The 20,166-nt window shown below is 35.5% G+C and overlaps 2 protein-coding genes across 8 annotated transcripts; one reads left to right on the forward strand and one right to left on the reverse strand.

The window, feature by feature from the left end:
- Positions 1-924: 924 nt before the first annotated feature.
- inip (ints3 and nabp interacting protein) lies at positions 925-2,091 on the forward strand. 2 transcript variants are annotated; one of them, XM_058789695.1, is made up of 4 exons: positions 925-1,103; positions 1,379-1,475; positions 1,664-1,754; positions 1,832-2,091. In XM_058789695.1, the coding sequence occupies exons 1-4, from the start codon at positions 1,079-1,081 to the stop codon at positions 1,925-1,927; spliced, it is 309 nt and encodes a 102-aa protein (XP_058645678.1). In that variant the 5' UTR covers positions 925-1,078; the 3' UTR covers positions 1,928-2,091. The 2 variants fall into 2 exon arrangements, with proteins under 2 accessions (XP_058645678.1, XP_058645677.1); XM_058789694.1 differs by having other exon boundaries at positions 932-1,103; positions 1,376-1,475.
- A 309-nt stretch (positions 2,092-2,400) lies between these two features.
- On the reverse strand, positions 2,401-20,123 carry LOC131548164 (uncharacterized protein KIAA1958). 6 transcript variants are annotated; one of them, XM_058789261.1, is made up of 6 exons: positions 19,404-20,123; positions 15,766-16,798; positions 11,798-11,845; positions 10,913-11,035; positions 10,465-10,782; positions 7,088-9,465 (listed from the first exon to the last, which is right to left on the reverse strand). In XM_058789261.1, the coding sequence occupies exons 1-6, from the start codon at positions 19,407-19,409 to the stop codon at positions 9,281-9,283; spliced, it is 1,713 nt and encodes a 570-aa protein (XP_058645244.1). In that variant the 5' UTR covers positions 19,410-20,123; the 3' UTR covers positions 7,088-9,280. The 6 variants fall into 6 exon arrangements, with proteins under 6 accessions (XP_058645242.1, XP_058645241.1, XP_058645240.1 ...); XM_058789260.1 differs by lacking the exons at positions 7,088-9,465; positions 10,465-10,782; positions 10,913-11,035; positions 11,798-11,845 and adding exons at positions 5,440-6,338; positions 6,535-6,741; positions 6,876-7,055; XM_058789262.1 differs by lacking the exon at positions 11,798-11,845.
- Between the last annotated feature and the right edge of the window lie 43 nt (positions 20,124-20,166).

Here is a 20,166-nt window from a genome sequence, read left to right on the forward strand (position 1 = left end):
TGAGATTTGTTGACTTTGTTCATTGCGTTGTTCAGTGTTTTTTTTTTTTTTTTTAGTTTGTCCTTTATTTTCTGTTTAACACATACCATGTCTATCCACGTGATTAACACGTATCAGTCAGAATTAAAATCCCTCTGAACTACATTGTAAAGTTTGTCTGGTCCTACTCATTAGAGCGATGAAGAAACTTCAATTGCACCTCATTATAAGCACTTATTTCGTTGTTTTATTGATATCACTGTCTGATTTTCATTTGTATGTCAGGTAAGCGTTTAAATCAAGATCTTTTAAGTGATTTTGCATAGACTTGCATGTCCTAACAATAATATCCCTGCTAAAAAAACAATGGAAGCCCAATAGAAACCATCACAGAAATTCTAATGCTTTCCATTGAAATACCATTATAAACCATTAGCTTTTCCCAATAAAACCATTACAAAATTCCTTTTTGTAGTGTGTTTTGGGCATTTTTCCAATAGGATTTAACATCCCTCCAATAGAATCCATCACATACCAGTAGACACCATTATAGTTTCCATTAAAACCAATACAATTCCCATTATAACCATTACATTTTCTATTGTGTTTTGGGCAGGGTTCTATTGGGGGGTTTTTCAGCAGGGATAAAAGCTGCTAAAACCTGAAAATATAAGTTCAAATAAATGTAATTTCAATTAAATGTTAATAATAACAAAACATTTCAAATTGATTTGCCTTGTGCTGTAGAGAAGAAGAGGTTGTAATATTTTGAATTCCCCGTGATTTTATGTAACAGTAGCTATCAACATTTGCTGTGAAATGTCTGATATAATCGTAGTTCGACTATATCTTCTCTTATATTTACAATGTAGGCCCATAAATCTTCAAATAAAGCGTTTAATACTCACCCTGTGGCCCAGAAGTTCAGTCGCTCCAGTTCTCCAGGCGGCGCTGTTAGTAAGAAAACACACCGAGCCACGCGACAAGCGCTCGCCGAAGAACACGAGCGAGCTGCTTCATTTATCCGAGGATAGGATACCATGCATCCGTTTTAGATTACATTTTAGAAGTAGTAACTGCTGTTTCATATTTAGGTAAAATGGCCGCGAATCCACCGGTACAAGGTAAATACTGTAGCATGTCAGAAGCCAGAAACAGCTGGACTGTCACTTCTGATATTAAGCTCATGTAATGCGATACACAGTGTTTAAATCGTTTTCAAAGTTAATCCCTAAATATATCAAAATACACAGTGCGGTTTCCCATCAGACTTTACGGAACGAAGCTTTAATCAGTCGTTGTTGTGTCACCCTCGAGCTGTTTCTATTAGATTTGCGAGTTTTCATTTTCACTAGTTGCTTTATATTGACTATTATATGTGCAAATTTAATCTCAGTAGGATTTCAGAACAAAAACAGGGTTGCTATTCTAGCCGAGCTGGATAAGGAGAAGAGACGCCTTATACAGAGTCAGTCTATGAATAACCCAGGAGCCAGGTACTGTTTTAACAACATGCCAGTATTAACATATTTCATTTGTATTTTTCAATGTTCTCTCGCTCTCTCTTTAAAAAAAAAAAATCCTGGTAAGTCAGTATCTGTCCTAGCAATTATCAACTTATTTGCATGCTCATAAAAAGTCATAACCTGTGCCGTATAACATATTTTTCTCTTTTCTTTCCCAGCATTCCTCTCTCTCGACCAGCAGTAAATAAAGAGTTCAGGGATCAGGCTGAACAGCAGCACATTGCAGCACAGCAGAAAGCAGCTTTACAGGTACGTTGGGAGTTTCAGTGTTCATGTATTCTTGATAATGTCCATCAGATGAGTATTTTTCTCTGGTTTGGTTTCAGCATGCACATGCACACTCGTCCGGCTTCTTCATCACTCAGGATTCCTCCTTCGGTAACCTTATACTGCCTGTGTTACCAAGACTCGACCCAGAGTAAATAAATAATCAGCTACATAGACTGACTTACTGTTTTGTAAAAACTTAAATGTGGTTATGCTAGATGACTTTGATTTTTCATTATTGTAAATGTTTCTGGTTTTTTTAGATTGTAATATGCTAGTCATTATTTTTTCATGATTTTATATAAAATGGAAAAAACAATCGTTATTGTGTTGTCATTTTTTTTAAATATGTGATTGATATATTAATATAATTCTGCTGTTATTTTCATTATTTTATTGGGCAAGAACCAAGTCCAGTACCATCTAATGATTACAATAGTTTACAAAAGACAAAATCTTTTTCACGATTCCAAAGGCAAAAGTCAATAATTCAGCAAAATTACTTGTATTAAAGTTTATATTTGCAACTAATTGCTATGTAGTAATCAGTGGAGCGGTAAAGCAGCTGAAAATATTATTAGAATGTTTATGAATTAGAATTATGTGGTCCACAAATAATTTCTTAGTTCTAAAACTGAGCCATGTGAGAGAAAATCCCGAAAGAAAAAAATCTTACTGTATTCATATTACAGGGTTGCTTTATTTATGGTAGTATATTTGTTTCTCAACTTTACTTTTTAACAATTTTGTTTGTTTTTGTAACCTTAAATAATCCTTGTTGTGTATGTTCTAGAATAAATTATATAATATCAGGCACATATGTTGAACAGGCACATATCTGTAATATATCTAACGCATACAGTATCTAACAATGAAACGTATCTGATAAGTGCTTACTGTTGAAGAGAACATCTACACTAACACAGAACATTTCCAAAACAGGAATAAATATGATGGATAGCAGGATTAGTTCCACTACATTCATATGTCTACAACATATACAGAGTAACTGGATCGACATTTTAGCTTCATCGTCAAACTCGTAATTGTTGCCATACATAGTAAAAACACTATAACACAAAATTAGCATCCAAATGCCTTAAGTTGACTTAATACTGCACTGGATAAAGAACATTTTGCATTGCACATAAGACAAGTGTAGTTACAATATAATCAAGACAAAAAGACAACATCGTAGTTTCATACACATTGACAGAAACAACAATTAAGACTTTGCTAATGCATGTCTGAAAGAGCATTGATACATGAAACAAGATGACCTAAGTCAGTCATACAATTGAATTTAAAGCTGCCATATGTTTTCTAATAATAAACTACTTCCTCCCGTACCATGCAGCCATTTGTAGACTGACTTTCTGAGGAGTGTAAACACAGTGACTCTGGCCCTTTCCTTGGTTTATTCAAGCCATACATAGAAAGAGCTATCCATTAGCATTCCCATTTATCCAAATGGCAGTTGCTCAGCTGGCACAAGACCTCTGGAAGTATCCACTATCTTTGAACATGGACAAAGATTTTTTTCTGATCCAATCACTTGAGCTGTGAATACCATGTGACTTATAACGCTGGAGCCACTGCAAAATTACATTGAGACATGCTGATAACACTGATTGGCTGATGGCACCACAAGAACAAGCATAGTCCCAAGCCCTTCACAAGCGACTATCCTGAGTGACACAAAAGGCAGCAGGCTGGGGGGAAATATAAGTCCATTTGAGACTTGAAGAGCCCTCCAAAAAGTCACTTGGCAAATATAAGGATATCAGAAAACAGCTCATTTTAAATGGAAAAAAATAAAATGGCACTTCATGTCAGAAAGTTGGTAACTCTTGGTGTAGGCATCTGTCAACATTTGACTCATTGGTTTAAGCTGTCCAAAACATCAACTTCTTGTTCAACGAATGCCATGCGTTTGGGTCAGGACTACCTGCTTGTCCGAAAAATGGAAGACGGAAGAAGTGTTTGGGAAACTTGTTTGGAAACAGCAGATAGGTTTGGTGCTACCAGTGGCTCAAAAATTACACTTCAGCTTTAAGCAGAGTCAGTAGAGTCAAAAGAACCAGCAATGACAAAGTTGGTGCCGCCAGGATGGGAACTCCCTGACTGGACGGCTTGTTGCCTGAGGTCATTGCAGATCAGGACTAGCTGATTACTCTGGGCCTCGGACAAGGTGCTGCAACTCTGGTAAACGCTGAAATTGGTCTTTCTCCCTGGAATGTTGCCTTTCTCACACATGGTCTTCACCATCTTTGCTAATTTGTTCTTTCCCAGAGCTTGGCAGTTGTACCAGTGCAGGGCGGCGAGGTTGACCACAGGCTTGATGGACAGATAAAAGGGGGCATCTTCAAAGAGCATTGCTTGAGGTCTACGTTGAGCATACTCCTTGTAGTCCTGCACAGGGCAGGTTTGAGGAGCATGCGGGGTAGCGTAGATGCGGCACTCTGTCGTGGACCTTCGGTTTCTGGCATTAGGGTCACTAAAATCCTGGTAAGACCACTCCAGACACTCTAGTCCTGTTTCTGTGGTAAGCAAGCGCACATCACCCCATTTGAGTGTGGAGCTATGGAAGCCTGTACAGTGGCCAAAAGCCTTGGTGTTGTTGAGCCACACCAGGTTAAGCAGACCCTCAGGGTTGAAGCGACTCAGAAGCCCCCGTTTCCTTAGGAGCAACTCATCAGCAAGAGTCAGCTTCATTGACTTGTGGGGTTTGTTGCCTTTGCCTTTGAACTTGAGCTCCAGTTGCTTTTGCTTGAGGGCATCCTGGGATCTCTGGAACTCCCGGTCTCTTGTAATGCTGTAGGCGTAGTGATACTCCTTCAGATAACGCTCCAGGCCACACTGGTAGTTGGCCAGGCTGTTGGGCTCATACTCCGAGCCATCTCTTTGGCGTGCATCCACAAAGAAGGAGGCCAAGTAGATGTCCAACTCTTGGCAGGGAATGCAGTATATCTCTCTGGTCTCGGTTGGATACTTAGAAACCAGGAAGTCCCGAAAGTTGCGAAGGGCTGTTTGGGTGCTGCGAATGGTCTTCTCATTCTGTTCTCTGTATGCTCTCTCATCCATGTCTGCTGAAAGGGAAGAAGGTATATTTTCATATGTCCAGAACAAAACTTAGAAAACAAAATGGACCTCAGTCAGGGTAGACTGCATATTTAGTTTGACATGAATGGAAATGCATTTCTGTCTCTCAGTAAAGGATACACATACAGATCAACAATGGTTTAAAGCTACGGTCCCCAGCCCTAATCCTTAAGTACCCCCAACTCTGCACATTTTGTATGTTTCCCTAAACAAACTCAAGTGAATCAACTAATAGAGACTCCAAGACCTGAAATGGGTCTGTCAGATAAGAGAGACGTCCAAAATGTGTACTGTTGGCCGTATTCCAGGACTCCAGAGGTTGGGAACCACTGGTCTAAGGTACGATCAAGAGCTTTTTGTTCACTGGAAGTTTTTTGGAAAGACAAGGTTTTGAAGGTACAGCAAGATTTTCAAGGCAAAATCCATTGAACAGATTGTACCTCTATCTCTCCAGCCACATTTTTATTTGTGCCATATTAAATATGAGGTGTATATCCTAACTAAGGATAAACAGACACTGTTGAGGTATTTTCCAATCTTTAGGTAAAGAGTTCTAATCTGATTCCGTATTGGTTGTATTGCCGACTGAGTTATTAATTGTCAAAATAATGGCACAATAATTTTCCAATAAAATACAGAAGCATCTGGATATTGTGATATTCTGTTTATTACTCACAGTAACAGTCATTGAACCCACTGGTTCATACAATGTAGTGTAACATCATTACGCACTTTATTTTCACAGTCTGCACCTTGGCAATCTTATTACATGATACTAATCTGGTATTCAGGGAGGAAAAGGTTTCGTGTCAAAAAGTACAAACATACACTGTAGTTTGTGATGGTAGTGAGCATGCAATTTTACAGTTATTAATATCAGTATTACTTATTTACCTAATGTTAAATACTGGTCAGGAAAAATGATACTGATACAAGGCATACAAAACAATTATTTGATTTCATTAAAAAGCCAAATTGGCCAAGAACAACACAACAACTGATTGAAAGTTTCCAACAAATGTGCTGCCATACATCGCTCACTTTGTGATGGATCATGGCTAAGGACAAAAGAGATCAAGGCCGAAATGTGAAGAGAAATACAAGTGTTCTTTTAGAGTGGTCACATGTCCACTGTAAATCAGATAAGGTAAATATTTTATTTGCTGACGATTGGTAGAAGCTCCCCCTTTGCTTTCATGCTTTTAATCTTGGCTTTGATGCTGTCGTCCATGGCCTGTCGGCATCTGACTGCATAGTGAGCCAATGTTTCCTCCTTCTCGTCCCATGGAGGCAGAGCGTGGAAAACTTCAGGAGCTGCCAAGCTCAGTTCTGCAATGGCTGCTGTTCTCGAAATGGTATTGCGATCAACACCAACTCTATCAAAAGCCACTTTCATTGATACGCTACGCCGAAACTCTTGCAGTGCCGCCATATATCGTGCAATCACGCCCACGACGTTTTTCACTGAAAAATAGTAACATAATTCTTTAGCGAAAATCTACAGACTGGGACAAAATTTTACTTGAACGCAAATCAAAATCTAGCATTATTATTCATTAATAATGAGTTACAGTTCAAATTTTGCAAATCCCAGTTTATCTATTGAGCCCATCTAAGATAGCTAGACTTTGGATCCAAATCCCAGTCTTACGTTACTTACTTCGCACACGTGTGTTCTCGCCATCTCTGCTTCTCTTTGATGAAATCTTGATGGTCCTCTGCCTGTCCAGTGGATGCAACTCCACTTCCTCAAAAGAGTCAAAGAGGGCTGGTGAGTCAAACGCAGCGCCCTCTTCAGGAATGGAGGTAATAATCTGATGTGAGCTTCCTGCCTCCATTTGACTTGATGAAAGTGTCCTTCTTTTATCTACCAATCAGAGAAAACAAGACAATCCTTATCCAAATTGCAACCTGCATTCTGTTCTCCATGCTTCCCTTCATATCATAAAAACTAGGAATTATCCACGAATGGAATATGATGGGTTTGTAAGGAATAGTCACCTGGCCGTAGCTGGTCTTGAAGGAAGTCACAGATGAGCTCAGCCTTCTTGGTGAGTTCCTGTTGCAGAAGCTCTTTGTCTTGCTTCAGGCTGCTGATGGTTTCACCCATCAACTCATTTTTGCTTCTCTCAGCCTGCAGTAGTGCTTTCAGTCTCTCTATTTCATACACAGCTGGAGAAACTGTTTAAAATAGAAACAGAGCTTTACCTCAGGAGTTCCTACTACCTCTGGAAAGATATCCAAATGTAATTTTTGTGTGCTAATCTGAAATGTGATAAAAAGAGATACTTTACAGAAAACAAAGAAATACATGGCTGGTGGTAAACATTTAGGCCTGCCATCTGATTAAAAAAATTAATTGAATTAATTACAAGATATGTTGATTTATTAGCCAAATAAATCACTATTAACTACATACTGTATATCTACAGCAATCAAGTGTATCCGTGGTTTACACAGCACATTTTCTATTCCATCTGCAATGTCTATCGTATTTGTTTAATGTGCATCTTACTGTTTTTTTAGCGTGTTACATCATGATTGTTTTTTTTTTTAGCTACTTGACTGTGTAGCAGTAAGTCATAGTACACACTTCTTGCTATTTTGGCATATTTTTTACTTTTGTTTTTATCACAGCACACAGCTCTACATGCATCTCACTTAGCTGGATTCAAAATATGTTTTCAATGTGTGTAAAATCTCAAAATATGCTACATTAAAGTTTATTCTGATTGACTGCCGTGTAAAATCTTCAAATGTGATCATTTATCATTGCTTTTGTTAGTTTTCTTTGCCTTTGTTTGGGCTGGGTTAAATTTAGATCGTCTTTATAATACTTATTTAAATGCCTTTTCTTTTAGTGGGTTTATTTTTGCTACTTCTACCATGACCTATTCAAATACATTCGTTTTGTGATAACATTAAAAAGCATAATTTGAAAAGACCGTACCACCTCAAAGTAATGCCACCAAATCATTGATGCAGACTAATAAAAGCAAAATGAAAATAAAACAATTCACTGAATTAAGAAGCAGTCACTAAAAGACTCCTAGACCTTATAATATAAGATGCCATATGTGATTACAGCAATTGATGCAAAGGCAAAAACAGATCAGGGACAACATTTGGTCATTGATTTTATTGTAACGCATCAAATGACAAATAAGACCACTTAAGAAGACACACCAGGATGATGGAGTATTTACACACTTGAAAATAAACCTCAGGTTTGTAGAAGTGCTAAAATAAGGGCAAGTTCAGCATCAGTGTGTAGGTACAAAACAAGACACTTTTAAAAGCGGTCAGGTGAAGACTTCCTAACCATTATGAAAAGACTGATCTTTCATAACCATAATAAATGCTAATGTCTTTTTTTTTCTCTTTACATTAAACACTTGTGGACAACGTGATATACCTACCAAATGCCAGTTGTTGTTTTTTATTTTTATAAGAAATGTAATACTTGATTGTAAAAAGTGATCTCCAATGTTTTAAAGTCTGCTTTACTAATGCCGTCCAAAGAATTCCATTAAATATTGTAAATGTGTGAGCCCTTGAGTGACGTTTTCACTACACACTCACTGCAACACCTCACAGTAAGAAATTCTGAAATGTCATGAATGAACACAGAAGTTGTTAATTGTCTGGTTGTTTATACGGAGTAACCTAATTTCACATTTCTGGCAGAATTTTATATGCTATTAAATGCGGATTGGTCTACACGATATCACTTAGGTAAAAATTACAAATGTAATACGAAACATCGGAGTAATAAAGCTTTGTGGGATGTTTATAAATATCTAAAATATCCATTTTTCTGTCAGTCATGCATAAGGAATGACGCTATTGTCAATTTAGTGTGATGCTGATTGATAAAACAGATCATTTCATGGAAGCAGCAGAGGAAAAAAGGAAGATAAAACAATAAAATACAAGTTTAAGGTGGTTTTGATATAGTGATAATTCACATTTTTATATTTAAAGATATTGGATATGAGTAAAAACCATCAAAATGGTTTGACAAAACTCAAAATATCTTGTTTTGATTGTTACAATGCTACATGACTAATGTGATTAAGCACTAGACTACTCTAAAGGTTTAAATGGTTATAAACAGGTTTGTGTTGACTAAACGAGTCAATAGTTAATAACTATCACAGTATAGATAATGTTGGTTTTCTTGAAATGAATGGAATGGAAATAGTTCATGTGTCTGACCGTGAATCGCTCATCTCTTAGTGCTGTAGCAAAACTGAATCAACTTTAAACGATTCCAGACTGAATCGTTCATGTCCAAGACACCGACTGGTAGCTTTCATTCATCTGCTGGCCAAAACAGTGTTTCATTTTCATTTCATTTATAATAATAGCATTTGTCTGTGAATGGAAATTTTTGGGATCAGCAACTATATATAGGAAGGGTCATTTTTGCCTGAAGATTGTTCGTCACAAAAAATAAAGGACTCTTGAGAAGATTCTTGCTTCTTTTTCTGACCGATTCGAAGCCTGCATTTATTAATACAGGCTTTCTTCAGTTTAGATGATTCCACAGGTGTCCATCCGTCTATAGTAGAACAACGCAGAACATATGCTGCAAAGAAAAAAGAAGGGGAAAAAAAAAAGGAAGATTACATTTTAATTAAAAATATTTTAGGGAAAGCAACACGAAATTTAAAACACTGAGTGAAGGCTTTGAGACAAACAAGTCACACGATTGGACTTTGAAATATAAAGAATATTCACAAAATAAACTGTAAGATGATTGAATACACTTATTAAAATGTAAATAATCTTAAAGTAATGTTTCAATGTCAGTTTCAATGAATTGATTCAAACTCTGACTCAATGATTCGTTTGTATCATCACTCAAAAATATTGTATTTCTCAATGTTTCAATAAAAATATATATATGTAACCAGTACTATTCATTGCTGTTATGCATTGTAATATCAGTGCAATTAAATATATAATTATTTTTCCTTCATTTAGTGAAAAACAGCATAGTTTAAATATTTTTTGGTCTATAACAAAAAAAAAAAAAATATGTTAAGCTATTCAGAGCATAAATATTAAGATATCAGTGAAATATCAGCTGAAAATCAGCAAAAGTCTGAAGGCTTTTAAAGTCTCTTCTGCTCACCAAGGCTGCATTTATTTCAGCAAAAATACAGTTAAATCAGTAATACTGTGAAATATTATTACAATTTAAAACAACTGTTTTCTGTTTGAATACATTTTAAAGTGTATTTTATGCAATCATCATTACTTTAGTTTTCAGTGTCCTTCAGAAATCACTCTAATATGCTGATTTGATGCTCATTTCTTACTATTATTGATAATGAAACTGATATTAATATTTTTAGTATTGTCATTGATATTAATATTTTTGTGGAAAGTATAATAGGGTTATTTGATGAATATAACTAAATGTGCTATTGCACAAAAAAACTAAATATTTCATTTTTTTTTTTTTTTTTTAAAGTAATAAATCAGTAGAATGGAAAGAAAAGAAGAAAGAAAAAAAAACGCACAGCCCTAAATCATTCTGAGATGTTCAGTAAAAGCTGGCTGTCCCATTTAAAATACTTACACATAATCCCATCCACTCTTCTTCTGTCCAAGATCTTTTTCCCGTCAGGGACTTTTCCCCTCTTCCCAAAAGCGACGGCCCCGTTAAGATCCTCCTCGCTGAAGAAGTGCTCAAACAGCAGGTGGAAGAGTCTCATGCTGTCCTGCCGGGACTCCTGCAGCATGGACGCCAGTTTGTAGTGCGGCAGGTAGAGTCCGCTTCCTGGAAACAGCTCCTGCTCTCCCAGTCGAGCCGGACTGGACAGAGGCATCTGCGTCCGCTCGTGAAAAACCAGGATTCGATCAATGACCGTCTGAAGGTTTTGTAGGGTTATAGTATCTGCATAAATCATGAGACATACATTAAAAAGAGTTTCCCTGCTGACATAACTAACAGCGCATCAATCACAATTGCGACAAACTGATATTGTGGACGTTTTTTATAGATTTGTATCGGACTGCTAGCTCACCTATGCTTGTTATAAACTCTTCCAGGTGTTTTCTCTCTTCAAAATACCTCTCACTGTTTGGACTGAGATCTGACGGGCAGAACTGCTCTTCTGAACTGTGTGCAGCTGCTGGAATCAGATGCTCTGTAATACATCAAACGAGCGTTTTAGGAGCTTTAATAGAGGATGAACTCTTCCGTCCAGACCAATCAGCTGGCAGAAACCAAATGCACAACATACTTCAAACCAAATGCTTTTCCCACACAACATCACAGTAAAGGACTGGTCTGTATTTCAGATCATACAACTGGCGAGTCCACAGACGATAAAGCCATTTTCATCAGAGAAATTTTATTTTATTTGCCATGATGCAAAGTTTCCTCCAAATTCATTTGCCTCATGCAAATTCATCCATTATAAAAAATAAATACAGAGGAAAAATTCGACTAGCGCACCACAGCACAGCTGCAGTGTTAAGGTGAATATCACAAAACCTGTCAATTTAATTGCGGGCAAAAACATTAGTGACAGTTAAGATTGTTTGCATTCTGATGTTAATTTCATGAAAAATAAACACATTTTCCAGCCAAATTCTAACACCTTTTTCTGATTACTATAACACTATTTATAGTATACTTTTTAATATAATTTTTTTAAATCAGCAAAAATTTAAATTTAAATAATATCTATTTATATATATATATATATATATATATATATATATATATACACATACAAAAAATAGCATAAAATGTCATAATGCAAAAAATAAAATAATTTATTTCCTTTTTAATTTTAGGTAAATATAAGCTGGATAGGTTATTGTCAGGTTTTGTGAGATTTACTAATTAATATAAAACTGCAATATTTTTAGAGCTTAACAAGTTCTTGCACAAAAAAACTAACCATGGAGGGCTTTCAAAATCACAGCGTAATCCATCTTCTCGTGTGAACCTGTAAACAGAATAAAATTATAGTTTGTCCACAATAAAGAGATATTAATATTATCTTTTAAGCATTTTAATGCATGCTTATGATAAAACACAATCATAGACACTAACAACATTTAATGTACTGACATCCATTTTCCTCTCAACTCACCTGTTATTTTCGTTCGGTTTATTTGGAGTTAAAGCAATAACAGTCTCATCCATTTCCATCTTGACTGAAATGTCAAATATCCCCAGAGTCTCTTGGGAAAACAGCTTAATGCCTTATTGCAGAATGGGAGAGGACGCCATCTCATTAACTAGCTTACCAAGACTAAATAACTGCCTGTGTGACAGTGAATTTATTCATAATGACACGAAGAGATAATCACTTCCCAGAAAATAGAATTTTAACATAAAAAAGTAATCAAAATGAAGCACAAATCTAGAATTAGTGGAGAAAAAACTTAAACCACAATGTAAAAGATATATATATATATATATATATATATATTATATATATATTTTGTTTTTAACCTTGCCCTCTCTTGTTGCAACTGTTAGCAGAGATAATACAATGAAAAAAAGAAATTGCATTGCAAATATGAGAAAGTCACATCTGCACTTGATTTCTTTGTTTCACCTGTTTTAAGGTGTAAGGCCTCTCAGCTGGAGGCCCCAGAATAATTCAAATGAGGAATTTCTTTTTTTTTTTTTTTTTTTAAAGAGTACTAAAAAAATTAAACGGATGCATGCAAAAAATGGCCTAAATCAGTTTCTAATGTGTCTGTGTCAGTCTGGATCTGGATTTCCATACATCCAGTTATGGCCAATGAAAACTATCCTTCTAGTCCTGATGCAAATGTTCAATTTTAAACCTTTAAATAGATGCTTGCAATAAAATTGTGATAATATGTTTAAGAATTGTGATGCATTTACTCATTTTATTTAACTACACTGAATACGAAGCAAAATCCATAAGCAGCATTAACATGCTGCATCCGAATTTACATAAAGCTGTGTTATCCTTAACGTAGTCATTCTCTTTGTTTGTTGAAGGAATAGTTCATCCAAAATGACATTTGCTAAAACTTAACTCACCCTCGGGACATCCAAGATGTAGATGAGTCCGTTTCTTCATTTGTAGAAATGTAGCATTACATCTCTTGCTCACCAATGGATCCTCTGCAGTGAATGGGTGCCGTCAGAATGAGAGTCCAAACAGCTGATAAAAACATCACAATATAATGCACAAGTAATCCACACCACTCCAGTCCAACAATTAACATCTTGTGAAGTTAAAAGCTGCATGTTTGTAAGAAACAAATCCACCATTGAGGCATTTTAATTTCAAACCATTACTTTTGGGCTCTGGCCAAAATATGAGTCCATATTAATAATGCTTCCTCCAGTGAAAACATCCATCCCATGTTGTGTCTCACATCAAAATCCACCAACTTATTTGTTAATAACTGTTTAGATCTGTTTTTGTTTGTAAATGGAGTTTGATCTGTGGATATTTTTTTCCTGATTCAGACGAGAATGTTTTTTCCACTGGGGGAAACAATATTTTGGATAAAGGACTTGAATTTTAGGAATAGTTTGAAGTTAAAATGGATTTATTTCTTACAAACACACATCTCTTCACTTCTCAAGATGTTAACTGATGGACTGGAGTGGTGTGGATTATTGTGATGTTTTTATCAGCTGTTTGGACTCTCATTCTGACGGCACCCATTCACTGCAGAGGATCCATTGGTGAGCAAGTGATGTAATGCTACATTTCTCCAAATCGGATGATGGCCAGAGGTTGAGTACATTTTCAGCAAATTTTCAGTTTTGGGTGAACTATTCCTTTTAAAGAAAACATTTAGGCAAAAGCAAATGTTCAGTCCCAGCTCAAATCATTGCTTGAGTGCAGCATTCTTCTTTTTTGCCAGGTTTGAATCACTTCTGAGGTTTAAGCAACGCCCAGTCTGTTTCATGTCCATTGTGTAGTGTTGGGTTACACTTCTGCGGTGTAATAAATCTAATTTATGGTCTTGACTGAGACGACGTCATAAATATAATTAAGAAGATCAATATGAGGCAGCACTCCACCCACGACCCGCTCACACAAACACATGCAGAATATACTAACCTTCTGTGTTTGTTTGCCATTTCTGTGTACTGTAAGTGCATCATAAGTATGGATTTTTTTTTTTGTTCAGGCTATTTAAGATGTTTTCGGTTAAAATGATTTGATTTGCATTCAGTGTGTGATTGCTCTTAGGCACAAAACTGCCTCGCATGATTAAATAATTATGCAGAAGCATTCAATTTGCATTCAGCAATGTTCAAAGAATGTACATTTCATGAGGCATCAGCTCTGAAAGATCGAGCAACGTTGGAATTTCATTTATACTATTATTTATAGCACCTTCATGTTCACTCTGAGATCATTAAAAGGTTTTATGTTCATTTCAAGCAAACAAAGGCTCAACAGACAATAAGAATAAAATGAATTCAAACACTATACAGCCACTCCAACAAGTAATATATATATTATTGCATTAGATAACAAAATATCAATCAAAGCCTCACTATCTTAAAGACATAATGCACAACCATGCCTTTCAAGCAAAACATTAAAAAGAAGATTCGTGAGTGACAAATAAAGAGTGAAGAAGAAAAAATAATTTTGTTCAGAACATTAAGTTCTTAGAAATGCACTCTGTGTATTCATGTTGGATTTATAAGATTTTTTTTTAATTCAGATTTTTTCGAGTAGAGTTAGAGATATTTATATTTGTGCTCTCTCTCTCTCTCTCTATATATATATATTAGTGCTGGGAAACGATTAATCGCGATTAATCGCATCAAAATAAAAGTTTTGTTTATATAATATATCTGTGTGTACTGTGTATATTTATTATGTGTATATAAAGACACACATACAGTATATATTTTGAAAAGATTTACATGTATTTACATGTATATATTTATTAATATAATTTATATGATATATAAATATATTTAATATATAAACATAACACATTTTTCTTAAATATATACATACATGGGTGTGTATTCATATATACATAATAAATACACACAATACACACACATATATTATGTACACAAAAACTTTTATTTTGGATGCGATTAATCGCGATTAATCGTTGCCCAGCACTAATATATATATACAGTATATCAAATTGAGATATTTAATGACTGGTGTAACCAAGTAAAAAGTAAAAACTCTGTGTCTTAAATTTTATTAATGTGTCTTTTATTTTATTAATCTTAAAAAGCTGAAATAAAATAAAATATAAATATAAAAATCTTAAACTTTAAAAAGCAAGAATTAGAAATGTTGCCATGGCAACTATTAAGTACTAAAATTACTAAAACTAAAATAAAACTAAATTAAGTCTAAATGGAAATATTAAAAAGAAAGGACAAAACTAAATTACTAAACTGTAAACTAAAACAAGAAAACCTAAAATTATATAAAAAAGCTAAATAAATAGGAAATATTAATAAATAGTATAATAAAAATAAATAAACAATACTACAATTACACAATTTTGTTGGTCCTGGATCATGATTTTGTAGAGAAAAGTTTTCCAAATATCTTTTTTTTTTTTTTTTTTTTGAAGAAATAATAAAAGATTAGGCCAATGAATATTTTTAATGAATAATTGTTTTAAATAAATGAATAGATGGGACGAGCCTGAACATCATGTAACTGCCCCCAGGCTACTACAACAAAAAATGTCCAATTGGTTAAAAGTAACCGCAAAAAGGTGCTCAAAAAAAGTGAGGTTCTGAGAAAATCCTGCGCAGGAATTATTTGCTGATGTCGCATGCGTGTGATATTGTGTTATCCAATGCAATGATATTCCGAAATTTTAAGTGTGACTCAACCACTTCTCATCACAAACTCCAGATAAGGCTCTTTACCTGTGTTGTCCGCTCGAGCTTCAGTATTAAGTGCTTGCGCTGCTAGAAGATCCATCTCAGGGTTCACACCCATGGAAGCCTCTCCGTAAGACAAAGACGTCCTGGGATACTCGTCCCTGTGCAGCACCCCCATAGCGTCAATCCTTCCCGCGTGGGGCAAGGTCGCCACACTCTGACTGCAAGCCGGGTTCGAGTTCACCTGCATTTTGTTCTGGGTAGTGTGGAAAGCTGCCCGCAAGGGTTTGATCATGGAAGAAGGGGAGCTGTCCAGAGGTGACGAGGACATCGCCATGGAGTCCCCGTCTACAGAGGAAGGCTTCTGGGACATCGAAGACCTGGATGATGGTCTGTTCTGGACGTTGGGTTTGGGCGACTGTGTAACGCCTCCAGTAGAGCGGTTCCCATCCGAGCTGCTGGGCATCTGAGGGTTGGCCACACTGTAATAGTCTTCGCCTCTTTCTTGTTTGATTTTCTTCAACGCCAGGTCAGTGCTGTCCTCGGTTCCCGGTTCTTTTCCCAATCGTTTCCTGGGCGTGATATTTGAGGCGTGGTTGAACTCGGAGTCGCCGTCTTCGTCGGTAGCCGAGGACTCGCAGACGATGTCGTACAGGTGGCTGTTGTACTCGTCGCCGTTGTCGTCCATCTCGGACGGTTCGCTGCAGTTGGAGATGTCGCAGGAGTCGTGGATCGGAGCAGAATCGCCCTTGTTTTTGGCGGCACTGCCGAGGAAGCGCTCTGAGGTGTTCTGCATGACGGCGACCGCCTGGATCATGCTGTCCGTGTTGATGCTTCGGCTTTCTTGGTTGCGTTCTTTGTTTGCCTTTTTGCAGGTGGTGTTAAGGGGCCAGTGGTAGGCGTGTCCGGCGCTGCAGCCCCACAGGGCCGTGAGGGTCCCGTGAGAGCCCTCGTTCAGCATGTGTTTGAGGTTGGGGATCAAGGTGCAGATTGTTCCGTGACTGTGGGCCCATTTCACCAGTTTAGCCAGGCTGTCAGAGGAAGTGTGCAAGCAGTCCTCCATGTTGAGCCTCCTCTCCTGAGATGACAAAATGTATTCATTTTTCAATAAAAATTTTTGTGTGTGCGTGTATGATATACAGTTGAAGTCAAAAGTTTACACCCCCCTTTCAGAATCTGCAAAATGTTAATTATTTTACCAAAATAAGAGGGATCATACAAAATGCATGTTGTTGTTTATTTAGTACTGACCTGAATCAGATATTTCACATAAAAGATGTTTACATATAGTCCACAAGAGAAAATAGTAGTTGAATGTATAAAAATGACCCCGTTCAAAAGTTTACATCCCCTTGATTCTTAATACTGTGTTGTTACCTGAATGATCCACAGCTGTGTTTTTTTTGTTTAGTGATAGTTGTTCACGAATCCCTTGTTTTTCCTGAGCAGTTAAACTGCCTGCTGTTCTTCAGAAAAATCCTTCAGGTCCCACAGATTCTTTGGCTTTCCAGCATTTTTGTGTATTTGAACCTTTTCCAACAATGACTGTATGATTTTGAGATCCATCTTTTCACGCTTTTTTGCAGATTCTGAAAGGGGGATGTAAATTTTGACCTCAACTGTACTTAGTCAACATGAAACGACAGTTGCAACCAATTTTTTTTAAAGAACATTAAGATGCATTAAGAAAACAGATGGGATGAATTTCCATTTCATGCCAACTTTAAAGAAAAGCGGTGACGTAAAAAATAAGGTATTTGTTATATTTTTTTCAATTCAATTTTTCAGTTTAATTTTTTTAATTGTTAGGCTGATAATATGATTAAAAAAGCGAAATAAAAGCATTTTCACAGGTAAACACTTATAAACCATAGATTATGATATCAGTCTACTCATTTACAATAAAGTGCCGTGACATTATGGTATGATAAAATGATTAATCATTAATTTTGCAATAATTTTTTTTTTTGCTTATAATAAACTTAAAGTCATCATGAAATGGCAGCTGAAACCAATTTTACTTCCATAATGTTTACAATAACATCAAGATGCAGTTAGAATAGTTTATTTCTATTTTATTAGTATTTATGTTAAATTTTAAATTCTAATTTTCACTTTTATCTTAAATTGTTAAGCTAATAGTTAGTAATAATTGTCATTAGTTGTCACAAAGAAAATGTAGTATCTTTTTAAATAAAAAAACAGCAACATAAAAACATTTTCACAGGTGAACACTGGTGTATTTTATCCAATAGATTATCCAATACTTTATCAGTGTGATTGGGTGGTCCCTTACAATAAAGTACTGTAACATTATGGTATAGCTAGCTTGATAAAATTAATTCATTTTTCAATATACATTGAATTATATTAGCTGTCATTAAAAAATTTTTTTGTTTTTCATTAAAAAAGAAAGAAAAAAGAAAAAAAAAGGCAAACATTTTCACTGGTGAACACTTGAGTATTTCAACATTATTGTAACTTATTTTTTTTTTTTTTGTGCATAGGATAAACTTAAATTCAACATTGAATGGCAGCTGCAACTCAGTTTTTTTTCTTTTCATTATGTAACATTTAAAATAATAATAATAACAATAATAATAATAATAATTTTGGCCAGGACAGGACCAACAAAATAAGACCACCAGTGTGTCCTTAGTAAGCAAGTAAAGAAGCCTAAAATTTCTAAGCATCCAATTTAAAGTATTTTGATTTAATAAACAACAAGTTTCAATAATCAAACAACTACTTCATAAAGGGGTTATGCTTCCAATGACTGTTGCCTGGATGAAGGCAGATCTCTTGCAGTCAATTATAAGAAAGGACAAAAGTTTAAGTGGACTAAATGACTGGAGAAGTTTTCATTTAATTGGAATGATATTATAATATTTTATAATAAAAAATTTTTTTTTTTTAAATAAGCATGAATTGTTCACAATTGAGATGCATTTAGAAAACAGATTGGGTGAATTTCCATTTCATGTCGACAATCAAAAGAGTGACTTTTGATTCTACGATTTTGATGTACAATTTTTACTTTAATCTTAAATTGTTAGGCTAATAATATTATTCAAATAACGTTATCTTTTTACATAAAAAAGCAAAAGTTAACTTATGAATATCAACATCATCCAATAGGTTAAAATACTTGTATCAGTGAGATCGGTTAGTCTTTTACAACAAAGTACTCAGACATTCTGGTATAGTGATGGTATTTTGATATATACAGCCGTACTGAATAATTAGCATATTAATTTACCACAATATTTACACGGCATTCCAAAGCATATACCATGGTATGGCCATGGCACAAGTTCAAAAAAACAAAACAAAACATGGAATTTCCAAAGTACTTTTATTAATACTTTTTTATTAGTGGAATAAGCTGAAGACACACCCCTATCATCAACAAATACACAAGATCACCGCCCACAGCCATTGTTTTACTACATTAGTCCTGTTCTCATCAGTTAAAGGGCTGATGTCTGCTTATCTTCAAAACAACACGACTCTGTCCGAAACCCGCGCGAGCTGCCGACATACAGCGCGATTCTGCGCATCACAGTCGCGTTTATAACGTTAAAACACTGTCGTCCCTGCAGACAGCTGCATCTGTTTTGACACAGAGCTGTGAGTCTGATGATCTGCATCAACACAAAGAGCCCAAAAAAAGCATTATATACCTTCATACGGGAGAATCGACTCCAATGTCCGCTCACGTACGGTGCTCGCTGCCTCTTTGGTCGATATCAAGCATCGTTTGTCAATGCAAACTCTTCATTTGTCCGCGGTTCTTCTATATTTGACAATATTTTATACAAAAGCCATTAATTTTGCTTTTAATGGACGTGCAGCGGGTACTTCCGCTATCGCCGGAAGTACGTGTCCGAGATATGTGATATGGCAATGTGCATGTATGCAATTAATATTTAATATATTACACAACCATGCATGCCAGAACGGACTATTTCCGTCAAAACATGCGTTTGTTTTTACAATTATAGGCTATACTTGCGGCGAAAAAGACGTTTATACCGGAATGTTAACCTAATGTCTATGTGGCAAAAAAAATGCACGTGTTAAAATACTTTTTATATTAGTTGCAAAAATGTTTAATGAAAAAAAGTATGTTTTTGTTAGCAAAAGTCAAGCAAAATGCATTTTACTATATAGGATCATACAATTTTAGACAAATTTTAGCTTCTTACTAAAGCAGAAGATCAAAGCCAAGAAAGACTATACAAATGATGTTTTTTTTTTTCTTACTAGAGGCTTTCTAAAATAATTTTCAAGAAGGAAAAAACTACATTTTAGGAGTTAAACCTCCATCCCTCAAAGAATACTATTATTATAGTAAAACATGTCACCAAAACAAATGACAAGAAGATTGTGAAAGCTGCTTTATGCTGTTTGAATGAGCTCCTATATTAATTTGGTTAAATGGAT

Source organism: Onychostoma macrolepis, chromosome 10, assembly GCF_012432095.1.
Source record: "Onychostoma macrolepis isolate SWU-2019 chromosome 10, ASM1243209v1, whole genome shotgun sequence".
In the NCBI taxonomy this organism is placed as follows: Eukaryota; Metazoa; Chordata; class Actinopteri; order Cypriniformes; family Cyprinidae; genus Onychostoma; species Onychostoma macrolepis.